Below are 16,693 nucleotides of genomic sequence, written 5' to 3' on the forward strand. Positions count from 1 at the left end.
CCGCAAAATGTTATGAACTCTGACCAAGTATATTAAGTGAATATTCAGCTTAATATTTCTAGACGCAAGTATAGTATTTAAAATTTGTTTTTTTATTCCCTTTCTGTGATTTACACCGATCTAGGTGCGAAAATTTTCGTTTTCCACGGAGTTTCGTGAGTTTCTTGTACCACGGATCCGAGCCCCTTCAGACATTTCCGGGAATTACCGCACGGCTTGAATTTTGACGTTTGTCAATTCTAACATATCCCGAGATACGATTACGAATAAGTCAATCCTGACAGTCATGTCAGTAAATGTATTCGTGTTGTTTTGCAAAAATGTACCCAAAACTAGCGGTCGTAGAAAAAATATGATATGCACCACGTTTGGTTGTCGTTCGTTTATTAAACAGTCGCTCCGCCAAATAAACTCGTGACCCCAATGCCGTTTACCACACTGGTTGCATAACTTTACTTTTAATTGTATGTGGTAAATCAGGTGTTTTATTTCTATTAAAATTAAAAATGGAATATAATACAAATGTTTTATGTGCCTATCTACAAAAAAGTACGTAACAGTAAGTAGGTGACCATAACCTATACTAATTAAAAAATTATGTTCTATTGTGCAGTTGCTCAACAGAATTTTCGAAATCACTAAACAGCAAACATATCGTTTTTAAATTTTGGCACTCTAATGCGTAATTGACTAGAAGGTAATAGAGCAATGTAAGTAAATTGTATCAGAAATATCTTTAAATATTACAATTTGCAGCTTTTGAAAATGAAAACAATTTTTTGGAAATGGTACAAAATTGATGCATTTGCTTTTAATTCCTGTCTATTTTTTAACTAACACTATGTCAAATATTGAATCTTCTTTTTTTCTAAAGTCTACAACTAGAAAACTTTACAAACAACACAATAGAATATCAAAAAAGTAAACATGGTTTCTTTCATTTGTTAATTCCTAAAATAATATAATAATACCTCTATGCGAGGGTCCTGTTGCTCAAGTAGCCAGCTTCTCGCATTTTCTCCTCTCTGATATGCTGGAAGGCTTTTTGCCAGTTCTCTGGTGTCATTCCCTTCATGATTTCATAAAACAGTAGCTTAAGGTCTTTGTCATGTTGTGTCTTGCTATATATCCTTTCACTTGTGTCTATATAAGTTCTACACTATTTAAGTTTTTAAGTTAGAATCTTCTCTCTGCGTCGGAAACTTGGGCGTGATTGATATCTTGCGTTAGTCATAATATTGCAGAGTCAATAAAAGTCGATCCTCCCAATCTTAAATCACAAACAAATTGGAATTATTTTATCAACAATTTTCAAGTATCACGTCCGTAAGGTTGTTCGCTTCAATATATGCAATTTGTTTATAACAATTGGTCCATAAATTAGCATATTTGGGAGTGAGGATGCAAAACTTGGTGAGTGGGGTCACAGTTGGAAGAATTAGTATATTATGCAACAAGTGCGGAAAACGGCATTTGACTCACGAGTGGAACGCAGCGGAGCCAGTGTTTAATTAACGAGTGACTTAAAAAGTTTACCGAACGTATTAGATACTATACTTTTTCTACGACCGTTTGTTTTTGTGTACATTTTCGCAAAATACGAATACATTCACTGACATGACCGTCAGAATTGACAAACGTCAAAATTCAAACCGTGCGGTAGTCTCCGACAACATCGGATTGCTCCCAAACCCGTGCGGTAAAATCCCGGAAATGCCCGAAGTGGCTCGAATCCGTGGGAAACGAAACTGACGTGGTAAAGTGACGCTTCCCGCACGCTAGACCGGTGTGTAATTAGGCACTTTACAGACAGGAGTAGAAAAAAGAAATTGATTCCAGGCTTAGGTTGATTTTAAAATTTGAGTTTGCTCACATCGATGTAATAAGAAAACTCCGGTTGGTGGACAACTGATGTGGTTTTAGTGTTGAAATCACCTATTTTATTTTCGGTTCATAGTAATAATTTTAAGTCATCCTCATCAGAATTTTTATAAATATTTATCAAACGAAATGTTTTTGTTATAAAATTAAAAAGTAGTCTTTGCTTTAGTTAGACGACTTTAAGTGATGTCCAATGTTTAATTGTAATTTTCATATGAACAAAATAAATACAAAACACAGGTGACAAAACACGCGAACCCTACGTATGGGGTATAATTTTTTGGCAAACCATTTGGACAATTAAGAAACTCAAAAAAGAAAATGAGGACTAGGATATCGTTCCTTGCGTCAAACGCGCACTTTACATACCTACATGACATTTTTGCAACTTTTTTTTGTATTTTTGTCTTATACTTATTTTTGTATATATTGTATTTTTTATATTGTCTCTGTATTTTATCTATGTACTCCTCCTTGTAGGTTTTAAATTTCTTTGTAATGTTGCCTTATTATTAATAAGTAATTTTTTGAAGAAAGCATCCGCTTGCATTGTAAATTTTACAAATTAAAAAAAATATTTTTCCTTATGATAGTTCCAATTTTCTTGTCGTATTTTTGCCCGAAAGTTTTTGTAACACCAGCAGTAATAACAAAATGCAAGACAAAATCTCTTCGAAATATATATTAAAATATTTGAATTTATTGCAGGAATTTCGCAACATAAATATCCCCATAAACGTTAGGATATTGGCAAAATATATGTAAAATAAGAGGCCCTCGAAATACGCAGGAGCCGAATGACTACTTTCTAATGCCAAAATCTATTATTATTCCGTGACATCAGATAACATTTTATTAAATGAGGCCGTAAAAATATTACTTCAGTAAAAAAACCCGTTACGACCGTATATCTCTGTACGTGTTTTGCACCTGTGTATCCCGAGGTGACGCCTATAAAAAAAAAAACTTGTTTATTTGTAGTCGATAATTCCTTTTGCAAATCTTGACTTAAGGCTTTTGCTTTGTAATTTACAAAAAATAAATAAACAGTTTGTGTATGCGCTTAAAGATCCGCTACAGAGCGCACTGCCTTCGCGATTCGCCAATAACTTCTCAATCGATTCTCAAAAAACTTATAATACTTTCATGGATATCCCAGGAATCCATAATAGTCCAATAACTAACCTAAAATTTGTGGTTGTTCGGTTTAGTAAGGCATCAGGACAAAATTTATATATACATAAAATTTAATAGTTCCACTGTTTGGGATAAAAGTACATAAATATATAAAGAAATTTAGAAGTATGTAATTTTACGACAAGCATGGCTATTGCTACCTTGCCGTAGTCAATATAAGAGTTTTTGTGATTTAGAGAATAGGGCGGTGCAATAGTGGCTTACGCAGAGCCAGTGGTGTAGTAGCGCAAGTCCTAGAATACTTTTTAAATTTATATATTACGTTTTTCGAGATTAATGAATAATTTATTGGAGGACATGAAGGGAATAATGTTGAACAGGTTTGATAAACGCTAATTTAATTACGAATTTGATTTGACACGAGCAATGCGCAGCGTAACCAGTATTTTTATAAATTCATTGCATACTATAGTTCTGTTACCACCATTAGTGTTTGGGTACTTTTTTACATAGCAGCACGAATATCCATGGTTAAAATCTGTCAAAACCTACCTAAACATGATTAAAATACCTGAAATGTAACTCGCATCCGTGGCTAACGAAACTAATGGTTTTAAATTAGCAGAAGATAAAAATTTAATATTATTTTTCACCATGGATCGATAGGAATTCTTACAAAAAAAGGAAGCCAACATATTGGGACTTTATAGTTTAGGAATTAAAAACTCGGTTATAATATTCGTATTTATTGCCGTTTTACGACGGCTCAAGTTTGGACGAATAAGGGGGACTGGAACTCCTCTCGGAGGCCACTTCTCCGACGAGAACCAAACAGCATCGAAAATGGGTTTCGTAATGTCGCAATAACGATTGTTTCGTTTCTCCGCGAATTTCTGCGGTTAAGTTCCTTTTTCAAGGATTTCGTTTCCGTCAAATTGGGACACTCCTATATGCCGAGCGGTAATGAGATACAAGCGGAGTAAAAGGTGACCGTTTCAAACAAACTCTAAACTACCGGTTGATTTGGCTTTTCTTTTGCAGTTCTGTTTTATTGCGGACGAGATTGATAGTGTATAAAACATCTACGTTCTGAAGAACACTTCAGAGGCGGTTTTTGAAAAAAATCATTTCAACTTCTTTCTACGAATTTGGAGAGTAATAATAACAGTATTTTAGCAATTGATTACGTCCCTAGGTCATAATATTTAACATTTTACTTATTTTGTTCTTAATCTTCAAAAGTTGTTCTAGCATTTGTGCCCAAATTGTCAATTTTGAAAATTCTCGTCAGGGTTATCTTACATCTCTCCACCATAATTCAAATTTTGGCAGATTCCTCTCGGACGTCTTATTTTTTAATTTTGGGGATATATTGTTTTCATACGACGTCTATTAATTCTAGGCGTTTTTCTTCTGATCTTTCACAGATAACGAGTTGGATCCTATTCAGAACATTTTGAAACTTATGCGTTTTGCAGAACTAAAATACAGTCGGAAAGATACCTATTATGCAATGGCATGACAACTTGTCCAATAAACTGTCATGTAATACACAGTCAGTAGAATGTTAATTGTAGCCGAAAGTTTTTGTTCTGCATCTAGTGATTGGTCTAAAAGGTAAGCTAAATAATTATCGTCTCCACAAACTGGCGTCTTTTCGGAGTGGTATCACTATGTTTGCTATAGATTTGTAGTGGTAGAATATACCTGTGAGTTGGATATCACAAAATAACATCCTAGTTATTTCATGAAAGTTTACTTACATGTCCTATGGATATCTAAGATATGTGAACAGTTAATAATGTCGAGTTATTATTTTTTAAAGATAGAAAAATGATTCACTGAAGTGTTGGATAAATTTAACGAATGCCATTTGTTTTTGTTACAGCCTCAGCGAATGCTACTTCGCCGGCAAGGGCACGGCCCTTGTACTGCCCGACGCCGACGCCAGCATCCAACACGCTGGGTGTTCGGCTTTGGCATCGAACGGCCAACAGAGCGCTGCCATGGGGGGCTGTTCGATGTCGGGCAGCAGCAGCGCGATACAGAAACATTTACAATCTATGTTCTACCTGCTGAGACCGGAAGAGACGCTCAAAATGGTTAGTCAAATTATGCTTTATTTGAAATATTGAAAAAATTCGACCCTCCAAAGGAAAATCGTTTAAGACTGAATGGTTTCCGAATAAAAAAACTTTTATTTTTTAAAGTAATACTCCAAGTTTACTGCGCTAGGTCTACCTATATTCAAGTACGTCCTTTTATTCCATCCCTTTCATTCGACAAGTCGAAATACTCGTTTGTGTTTGCAAATACACGGTCCTTTGGAGTGAAGCTAGTGAGGCTTTAGATCCTAGCGAAACAAAGTTGTCTTCTTTGTCAATCCTGGTTGTTTACTTGTTGTCAAATGGCCTTTTATGAATTCGTAATTTGTTCTATGTATACGTCACGATTTAAAACTTTAGCGTGTGAAAACTTCTTATAAATTGTTGAAAGATGATCTCCGCAGATTCTTTTTCAGCCTGTAACGTTATTGTTTGTCATTTGTTATTTTATTACGGCGTTACCGTTTCAGTCGGACAAAAGTAACCGTCACATCTTTAAAAATTTAACTACTTTTGTAACACAGGGTGATTCATTCATTCGGACTAAATGTTATAATTACGTAAATAAATTTTTTTGTAAATTGATTTTTTTCTCACGTGCTTTGTTCTGCTTTCGTAAGTGATAAATTTGGCAGAGATTATAGTACTTTAGTAATCAATCAAAAATCAAAAAGATTCGTTTGTTGAACTAATTATGACCGGTTTAAAGTTCAGAATACGTTGAAATCATATCACGAATGTTAAAATTATTTATTAATATTGAGCAATTAAATTGAAATAAAATCAATAAAATTTCCAGAAATATAGAGAATATATATGTTACGGGCATCGTGTGATCATGACAATGTATGAGCATTAATATTGGTTAGTTTTGACATTGTTTACCCCGTCCGGGCACTATTGCCATTGCCCGCAACATACATCTAAATAAAGGAGAACTCGCGGATTTTTTTTTTAAACAATGGGATGAAAAAGTTGGCTAGCTAGGAAGGAAGCTATTGAGTTTTCAAACAAAATCAACAGCCAAGCCAATACCTGAGTATGTTCAGGAGAAAGCTATGCATGGCCACAGTTATTGCTTACTTAACAGCGACCAATTCTGATTGGGTTTGGGTAGTACGACCACGGGCAGGGTGTGCCAACATTGCGACGAGACAATAAAACACGGTCATGTGCTTGGCAAATCCCCTGCAGTAATCAGGGAAGACGGCTCTGCGAGCTGTCATCGCCTGCGTGGGGTCACTAGGCTTGATGTAAATCGGAGTGCTCTACCCATTAGGAAGCACGATGGACCTACTGAGGTCTAAGTGCTGTGGTGTAGGCTCCCCTTTCCACTTACAGATACAGAAGCAGCTAATTTATGGTTTACAGTATGAAGGAGTTAGGCTATATTATTGATAAATTGCGATAAATGAACCCAGAAGTTGGAAAGCTTTTAAACCGGTAATTTTTATTCAATATTTTTCAGATATCTCCAACTCTCCAATAATTTCTTGTTCATATTTGCCAATCCCGAGCAATACCACGATCAATTTCAAATAAATAGGTCGATTTTCACGTTCTGCTTTCAACGTTGCGTAAGTCGTTCAGGCAACGCAGATTTCGTTGCTGTTGGTGTCAAAATCTCGTTCCTTTAATTCCTGTCATACATCGGCAGTCTCCAATTTATGTATGGTCACTTTAAAAAACAAAGAAACAATTAAAGTGACCAAGCGCTATAACCGCATTCACTATGCATACACTAAAAGATCGCCCAACCAATTTCGCTCTCAACCCTTTACTTTTTACCACCCACGTCCCAAATTACTATTGTAATGTTATTGTTATTAATGTAATTGTAATAGCTATGTAGGCAAGGGGCGAGTGGGCGTTGTCTAAATTTGACTGGTTGATAAGGTAACCTAGCTAAGGTGGGAGAAAATAATTTCCGAAAGGGGCAATAAATCATGGGCGTATAATATTATAATTTAACAATATTTCGTAATTACATTATAAATAGTAAAATTAAAGCGTTTTGACACGTTTTTAGAGATTTTGAAAACCACAATTTGTGCGTTCTTTTGAAATATACAATGATAAGCAAAAATACACAAAACAAGAAAATAGCACACGCGTCTTTGATTTGTTCACGTACACATATTCAAAGCGCCAAGCTCAACACAAACTTCACAATGTTGCGGCATTATTGCCATATGTAACACCAACATCCAAAAACACCTTCACTTTCAAAAAGTCCGTTTTCTCAAATAAAAGTAATATTACAATTCGCACGTAAAATCGAGGTTAAAAACTCCACCACATTGGGGTAATTTTTATTTGTTGTAACGTTTTCACATTAAAATTTCATATCCCTATATTAAAAAAAGGAATTATTAGCAAGACATTGTGTTAACATATATTGAGTGTGCAATGTTTCCCCGCGTCTCAGGGATTTTTTGTGGGGGTTCTTCGGTTGACAGAAACAGGATTACACCAACCAGACTTGCCAGATATTTATTACAATTAACTCGGTTATAATTCAACATATACCAGATTGTCGGCGTGTTTCTCGGGCTCGACGACGGACACCAAAAAATTGATGCAATAAACAACCCTCCGAACAGTAACCAGTTCCAATCGGCACTACTCCTCCCAACGAACTCCGAACCCCGTCACATGAGCGCCCTCGCTCTGCGCGACTGCGGACACGCACCTTTATGTTGCTGCACTATCTCGAACCCACAACTGATATTTCAAATTTTTTCTATGCTTTTGAATACATATAAAAATCATATTCTGTGTATGGTGTATCAGTAAAAAAACCCCGGCTCTGGCAACATTGTCTCAGGTCCTCAAGATATTTCCATCATCTTAAAATAATCTCCCTTGAGTTACAGTCGATCAAAAAGTCTCCGTACCCAAGGTATTTTTTCAGTTTTCCTTTAGTTTCTTCTTTCACTTACATTAAATAATATATTTCAAGTAAATAGGGAGCAGCTTCATCTAGAGTGATAAAAATCATTTTAAACGCATTTTGTTTAAACGACAAAAAATAAGGCAGTTTTGGAAGCAAGATACTAAGTCAAATAAGTCTTCGTACACTATTATTTTTTATGATAAATTAAAAAAAAAATCCTGAAGTCTAATATTTTGGACAATTGCCATTTGCTTTAATAATGGCATTAAGTCTTTTTAGAAGACTTGAAACAAGCTTTCTTGTAACTTCTGGCGATATGTTTTCCCACTCTTCTCTTATCCTATTTTTGAGGTCTTCTTTACTCGTACCTTGATGTTTTTTCACTCGTCGTTTTAATTCTTCCCACATGTGCTCTATGGGGTTAACATCCCGAGATTGTGTGGTGGTGTTTGCAGTTGTTGGCAGACATTATGGATCATTCATCATATGGAATAAATAACGCCCCTCGAGGTTAAGTTTTTTAACACTTTCGTTTAAATTATTCTTTGGGTTGTTCAAATAGCCATGGTGGTCCATGATTCCGTCAATAAAAGCTAAAGTGCGTGCACCTCCACAAGAAAACATTACCTCCACTATGCTTCACCGTAGGACAAATATTTTCGAATTTCAGACTCCAAACTGTAGCCCGACCCAAAAAGATTAATTTTTGTTGTCACTAAAGATAACGTTTTCTCAAAACTCCCTGGTTTCGTTAATGTGTTGTCGGGCAAATTCCAAACGTTTTTTTTTTCCAAAATTAATGGTTTCCTTTTGTCAACGCGGCCGTTATATAGCGGTTTCTAATCGTTTGAGGGCTTCTTTTTAGTACTCTTCCCAGATTTCCTCTGCAAGTTTTGGAGCGCTTGTTTTAGAAGTAATTTTAATTGTTCTCACAACATACAGTTAACTTCCTGGGACGACCAAAGCGTGGCCGCACTTTATAAGATCCGGTATATATTGATTTATTACATACTATACAGTTGAATGTTTGAAGGATTTTTTCCCTTTCTAACTTTGCAATTTTTGGCGCTCAGTTTGCTTTTACTTCAAAACCAATTACTTAAAAATGGCGTCAAAAATAAACAAGTAACTCATTAACCCATTTCTTTTAGCGAAATTTAATACAAGCTAATAAAATATTGATAATTAACAGTTCCACCTGCAGTTCTGAATAGTGTGTATGGAGACTTATTTGGCGTAGTTTCTTGCTTCTAATAGTGCCTAATTTTTTATCGTTCAAATAAAGTGTCTCAAAAGATTTTTATTTTATTTTTATTACTTTTAATGAGATTGCCGATAATTTCTCATTAAATGTAAGTGAAAGAAGAAACCAAAAGAAAACTGGAAAAATACTATGTTTACGGAGACTTCTTTGACTGAATGTATATGTCTATGCTTTTTACTTTCTCACTTCCTCCTATTGGGTGGTTTTTTGAGGCTTACAGCAAAACTGTCTGTCATGGCCTCTAATCACAGTAAAAAAATTAGTTAGTTTTGGGTACTTAGAAACAGTATGGCCTTTTTACGCCGCGGAATAAATAAAAAAATCTTTCGGTTCTCGGTATTTCATGGTGCGCGTGTGATAGGTCACATCCCCGGCGTTTGGAATACCATCGCGTAATAGCGATTCTCCAAATCGGATCCGATCGTTGGAATTCAATAATTCCCGTTGCGGTTTTCCACAGTGCAACGTAGACGTGCGCGATCTGTCCGTTTTTATAATAATGTTCTTTGTCCCCAAGGTCGAAGCGATTTATTCTGCCTCGCTCTGGGTGCGTACACACGCCGCCGGTCGGTAATTGCGATTACTTTCCGTTTTCATTACACCGGCGACGACGTCGATAGAGATTTGCGTATGCGTATGCGATAATCTTCCTAATGGGCATAATGTGCAGTTCATGCGCACTTAATTGCCCACCTTCATCCAGAATATACATATTTTAGTTTTTGTATGTTTATTTTAGCGTACGAGAATTTAGTCGAATAAGAGAGGGTACCCGAGGACACTTTATTTTTCAAATATACACTACTTATATCTCTATAAGGCTTTACATTATTTTCAAATACCAAAACGTTGTTGGTTTTTTTTTTGGGTATGAAACCCCATATGATGTGTGATGCACAATCTTATTCTACATCGAATGCCTATGCATTTCCCTATATCTATTTCCATTCTCGCTATCAAAAGACAATCAATCAATTATTTGCTTCCAAGCAGTTAAAGAAATCTGGCACCAGATTGTGTTTTTTGTTTCTTCTACTTTGTTATGTTCTATTTTCAATTTTCCTGTTTTGATTTCATGTGTTAGTTAAATTGAATTTTTGCTATTGGCCATGTTTTCATTTTATTTTCTTTCTTTCATTTAGGGCCTGCCAAACAAAGTATTAAAATAGAAAATATAGAATAACAAGAAAACTGTTGAAAAGATCCGCTCTAGACTATCCTAACTCCCCTCACGTAGGTAGAAACAAAAGCAAGTCAAACTTTGTGAAAATGAAGGCTAACTAGGAAGAACATTGGGTTTTGATTGACTTTTGATAGAAAATATTAAATCTCAATATCAGCGTTGGAAACAGGTATAGCGAAAGGCATAGCCAATCCATAACATACAAAGTGTCGTATTGAAAAAAATTCTAACTACGAAAATTATGTTAGCGGCTGGTTAGTTCTTCAATTCTTAATATCAACTTTTAAAGGGGCGATTCTTGTGTTTTTGTTTATTGATTATCACGAACCAAAGATGATTAAAAGGACCATTGTTCAAAATTGTGTTACGTCCTTCGACACAGAGAATTATCCAGTTTATTCAGGATTGGCTAGAACTACTTTCATTGATAAATGATTTTCCATTCATGATTTTTACGGATGCGATGTCATCAAGTCTTGGTTTATTTTGGCAGTTTTTCAGACATCCCATCAATCACTTGTATGTAGGCAACTTTGCAGTTTACTATCCTATTATCCTCAGACCGGAGATTTTTTGCGAAAGAAAAACGGGCTTGATTACTAGTTAATTATGTGTTTTGTCAACGAAAAAATATAGAGATAACAAATAAACAAATATTTGTGCAAATTTCATACTTTTTTATAATTTTCGTTTACTTTTCTCAAGTTTTTCTTTCTTATTTATTCTAATTCTATACTTTTCTTTCATTATTATCGACTGATGCAATTGGCAGAAACTCATGCAGTTGTAGGCCGCTCCACAGTGAACCCCCCTATAGGTGTTTCGTCACAAATATAAACCAGTCGCAAACTTCAACACTTTTATCTCGCACGATTGAAGATTCATCAGCATTGCGCCATAATACGCATTCTGTGCTGCTAAACAAAGAGCTATATATCTTTGGATCCGTAAAGGTAGAGTACGAAGCTCGGGCACATCATCAGGAACAGTTTATTAACGATTATCCGCACCTTTCTCTTTTATTGTGCAGAAAATTAGTATAACTTTAAATGTCAGGGGTGGAAACAGCGCATCTCGTGCAACAGGTCGGTCGCCTCGTTACCTTATCAGTGGCGTACTCACATTATTCCCTAAAGTGTAGGCGGGCGGCCCTTATCGAGAAAAATCTGTAGATGCAGTTGATTGCAAATTTTTTGCAATTGCTTGTTTCGAATTTCACACTCAAGTCACGATAAGTACGTGGGTTCACCAATGACTGCAATATTAGCTTGGATTTTTAATAAGGTTTTCAGGTTCTCATTCCATGCTTACGCGAGGGATTGAGGCGTTCGCATAGAATATATTCAACAGTGTTTTCGGTACATAGACAAACCAACTTGAACTTAGGTTGGTTAATTAAGGCAATGACACAGTTTTCGGTTTTATCAGAAATGCATTTTAATTTTTTTCTGCTAGTGAATCTTATGGTTTCATTATATAGAACTCTTTTTAAAGGTCCCAATGTTTCCGAGATACAGTAGATATTTTTGTCATATGGTTAAATTTCTGATTGTCTACCGATCGTTCATCACCTGCTTTTGCTTTAATATCCTTTGACTATATACCTTGTACTACACATCGTGTAGAAATGTGTGTGATGTCGTTTAGTATTGTTATTGGTTAATATCAGAACGTCTACAATCCCTTGAAACAGTATATGCAAATTGCTTTGTAAGAAATTAAAATCTGCTTTCTACGCATCTTCAGAAGTGCATGAAGCGCTGTGTTGTACTGTCATCTCTTTCCTGATGATGTTTACGCTAATGCTGTGCATACGCTCAGGCGTCGGAGAAATCCAGAGATTCTAGAAGTTCCGCCACTGACGGCTGAGTGAACATCACTGCGCCCACTCGTTACACAACTCGTGCGGGATTATTTAAATGAAAATGCATCCCGCTCGATTGCCGTTAAATGTTATTAGAACGTTTGCGTGTGCCGAAAAGATCGGTGGCGAAATTTTTCTCACATAAATCCCGTCCGGTATAATATCGTGTATTTCGTTGCCACATAACGCGCGTATGGGGCAGGAAAAATCGGATCGTTTACTGCAGCGACCTGACGGAATGAGCAGATGCAATTAAGAACGTTGTTAAGTGGTGCGCAAGTCACTGAAAAGCAGCACTAAGGGCAAGTGATTGAACGGATTGTTATTTACGTGTATTCAGTATCTTGTTCACTTTGGCTAATAAATAAAGTATAAGTTATTTTCATTTTGTTACAGTAAGAAACGTATATGCGCCTTTTAATCGTTACAAAACCGAAATTTTAAATTTTGACAATGAACCGTCCGTCTATTTTAACAGTATTTTAATATATAATAATAATCATGAACGTATGACTTTTATAATGAAACACAGCGGCATATTTTTAATTGAATTTATGAATATATTAAACATTTGCTTTATTTCATTTCGTTATAATTGTTTCGTTTATTTTTCACCTTTTCGTGGATGATTTAAAGCTTATTTTTAGCAAAAAGGCTATTGCAGAAATATAATCGAAAAAGCACAAATTGGACAGGCTGTTTGTTCCCTTTAAAATATAATAACTTGAGGTGTTTCATAAGTTTGTTTTGAAACTGTCAAAATAAGAAGCCTGAATGCGAACGTTTAAACTTTTTTCTGTCCGTTTGTCTTAAAGAACTCTGAAGGTGGAGTGTATAAAGCACCACTTCGTGGCGGTAACATACTGGCTGTTTTGTCTGATGTCTAATTTTTAACACTTTTTACCATTAACATTCCGTCGATATTCTCAAGTAATATTCTCAATTTGCTAAAATTCCGCACTTTGGCAGTTTTTTAAACAGGCGAAGTAATTAGTATTGCGTTGCTCAAGTATCTGATCGATCTGGTTGCGGACGCTATTTTAATAATTTGCAGGTAGTCAACGTTCATTTCATAGCGCTACTTTCAGAATTTTTGCGATCTGCAGATCCAGTGCGAAATGAAATTGTTATCAGTAGGTTCTATTTTTGTTAGTTTTATCAGCAGCACCGTTCCATCAGTGATTGAGTGTGGTTAGTGTTTATTTCATTTATTCGATAAGAGGCGAAATCTTTTAATTTCGCATATCTTCAATGAGAGACTGCTAGAAATTCGAGGTTTATCTGGTATTTGCGAATGAAAAAAAGAATCCATATTGATTAAATTAGACAATGAATCCGTTCGGCTTTAATGGTTTTTTGTGTATATATACAGTTTTATTTGATATAATGGCACTTTTAATTTTAATATCTTTTTTATATGCTACCCCTATTACTACATTGGTTTGTACAGCAGTCGTGGGATTTGTTTTGTTTGTCATTCATAGTATCCCGTTGATGAATTCGATTCGTGCTGAGGCATTTTAACACTTTCACTTTTTCGTCACCAACCGTGAAATTTTAAAAAAGCAAAAGCAAACGGCTATTTGTATAACACAGCGGTAAGTTTAATGTTTGTTTTCCGCTAGATGTTTACTATATTTATTACTGTAATGCTTGTTATAGAATCGTATTGGGAAATAATTATTATGGCTTTAGCGTACGTTGCCACAGGTTCAGGTAGTACGATCAACGATATTTAGTCACTATCGCCAGACACGTAAATATTACATCCCGGTAAAAGGTATGGAGGAAGACTTGATGATATTGCTTAAACTTCGACAAAATGAGCTAAGCTTGAATTTTGAAAATGTCAAATACCTGCTTACGACTCAGGTTAGAAGGTTGGAAATTGCAATTATATCATAACAAAATCGCGCATCCATGCGCCAGATTGGGCCACCGTTCAGCCATTCTACTCCGAATATATTCTAGTTCTGACGTCTGATTAATCCGGACACATAATTCCAACAATGACAGTCTAGAGCACCACAACACTTCGAACGCACTTTTGGATTTTCTAATTGGTATAGTATAGCAAAATGTTCAACAGTTTCTAAAAGTGTCTTTAAGTTTTGCAACAAACGTCCGTAATTATAGTTAAAAACTGCTTTACATTACTGTTAGAACATACTATTTTATGTTATTGTTAACTTACTTGATTATATTTTTCTGTTGTGAATTTTATTGTTTTCTGTTGGTTCTCTTTTGAATAATATTATGCAGCAACCGTTAATGTCATTTCAGCTACGTATTGCACAATTACGCAATTAAATAGTTTTTCTCTGTTTTAAATTAGCGGTTTTGAAATAGAACTTGATTTAAATGCCTATGGTACGGCTCAATGGTGCGTATCTAGAAATATATTTCGAAAAGGTGTAACCACATCAATCATTGTCAAAGCAAGCCACGGTGTTCCAGGGCATTGAAGTAATACAGGTTTATATAAATTATTTATTATATCGATTGTATCGTAAATTAATTACTACTTAGAAATAGGAAATATTTTTCGTCCTGCGTATATCATCTTTATTTGATTTCCGGTAAGTTTGTGAATATAATGGTGTGTTCTGCCGAAAAGCGTTAAACATCCGCTTAAGATGTAAAATGTAAAAAACTCTCTAAACAGGCAAGAAGATAAAGTCCAGGATAAGAGATTCGAGTTTTAACTATTGTAATCTTTGTCTTTGGTTATTAACCTATATTAATAAAAATTCATTTAAATGTTTTTGTTTATTTATTATCGCCTTATTCAGATAACCCGCCGACATTAAACTGTATGTACATAAAATTACGGAACAAAGTTTAAAAGTTCTTGTTTATTCTCGATTGTGGTTAATATCAGTCGTATTAATTGTTATCAACGAGATAATTTTTTTAGTTGTTTATAATAAAGACTCCGAACAGATTGTTTCTCGTATTGACAACTGGATGTACAGGACACAATATTTTGTTATCAGTGCATCCGGATTACGCTAGAAATTTCATTGATTAAGTATAAATTATTAGTGATATTCTTATTTTAAGATTTACTTTTAAACAAAATTGTAAATGCTCTTGAAATTGTATTCAATCCTCTTCGATAAGTTTCAAGAACCCAGTTACCCGTGATTCACATCCTTGAAGAAAATTTTATCGTTGATAGAAATAATACGAGTTAAAATTCAAATTAATACCCCACTTGGGTTAATGACCCTTAGATTATAATGATTAAATTTTAAAAAAATAGCAGTGAGCAGTGTTTTTTCCCTAGTAAATGGATCCTGGACTCTTTTACTTTTTTTTTAGTGATATGTAGATGTCAATGTCTAGAATAGCAACACAAAAAGCTTATGAGCGAAATAATTGTCTAAGAATCAAAAAAATAAATAACAGTAACATTCCGAGAACGCAACAAACGTATGTATATATAAAAGAGTTTCGACGACAGTCGCTCTTAAAATTGCATGCAAATAATACTCTATGGAATAAATTATGTAAATGTTAACAATGTGGCACTCAAAACGTTATTGAAATCTTTACAACGTTTAAATAAAACAACACCGTGCGATATGTTTTTTTCAGTACGTGTCAAAACAAGAATCGGAGATCACCTTGACGACCTGTGTTTTAATATTTGTGTCACTTTAATATGTGTGTACAAATATGAATATTATTCAACACTATCGAAGCATGAAATTTTTTATCGCTCTGACCTATTTTTCTCCAGGTATAAAACTAACTCGCATTTACTGTCACGGTCAAGGAAATCAAATCTAAATATTAAAAATAGTATATCCTGCAACAAGTGTGGTAAACGGCATTTGAGTCACGAGTTTTTTTGGCACGAGAGGAGCGCAACGAAGCGAATAGTATAAACGAGTGATTTAAAAAGTTTACTCCCTTCTGTAAAATAAATAATTTTACATGGGTCTAGCGTGCGGAAAGTGTCATTTAACCACGTTAGTTTCGTTCTTTCCTGTATACGTAAGAACTAAACCTGGTAAAACAAACTCTTTGAAAAATATGAATCAACCCATGTGCTTTAAACTTGCAAACGCTTGACAATTGTACAATATGCTTTTAGTTATTCTCAAAATTTTTATGAAAAATGTCAAGCAAATTCTCCGGACCCTAATATTTTCGATATTGTATACACAAAAAGGTTCAAATTCACGATAGACATAATGAAGTGTGATGGAATTAATTGGCTAGCCAAAATGAGATTGTAATTTTTTCGTTGCCAATAATTGGTATCGAGAAGCACGAAGCACATTTTGTGTGAATACGTATTACATGTGCTAGCTGATTTGTGTAAACCTGTTTTGCATTTTTAATTGCAAACGTG

At 34.9% G+C, this 16,693-nt stretch overlaps 1 protein-coding gene across 5 annotated transcripts in view; it reads left to right on the forward strand.

The window, feature by feature from the left end:
- Positions 1-16,693, forward strand: part of LOC132703351 (protein phosphatase Slingshot) — a 200,946-nt gene that overhangs the window by 136,175 nt on the left and 48,078 nt on the right. For 4 of the 5 annotated variants that reach the window (XM_060672547.1, XM_060672546.1, XM_060672548.1 and 1 more), the window contains one exon: positions 4,907-5,120. In XM_060672547.1, the coding sequence (XP_060528530.1) occupies positions 4,907-5,120 (214 nt within the window). Of the gene's footprint in view, positions 1-4,567; positions 4,636-4,906; positions 5,121-16,693 lie in introns of those variants that run through there. The other variant, XM_060672549.1, reaches the window with a different exon arrangement.

Source organism: Cylas formicarius, unplaced genomic scaffold (assembly GCF_029955315.1).
Source record: "Cylas formicarius isolate icCylForm1 unplaced genomic scaffold, icCylForm1.1 PGA_scaffold_6__28_contigs__length_40554024, whole genome shotgun sequence".
NCBI classification, from domain to species: domain Eukaryota; kingdom Metazoa; phylum Arthropoda; class Insecta; order Coleoptera; family Brentidae; genus Cylas; species Cylas formicarius.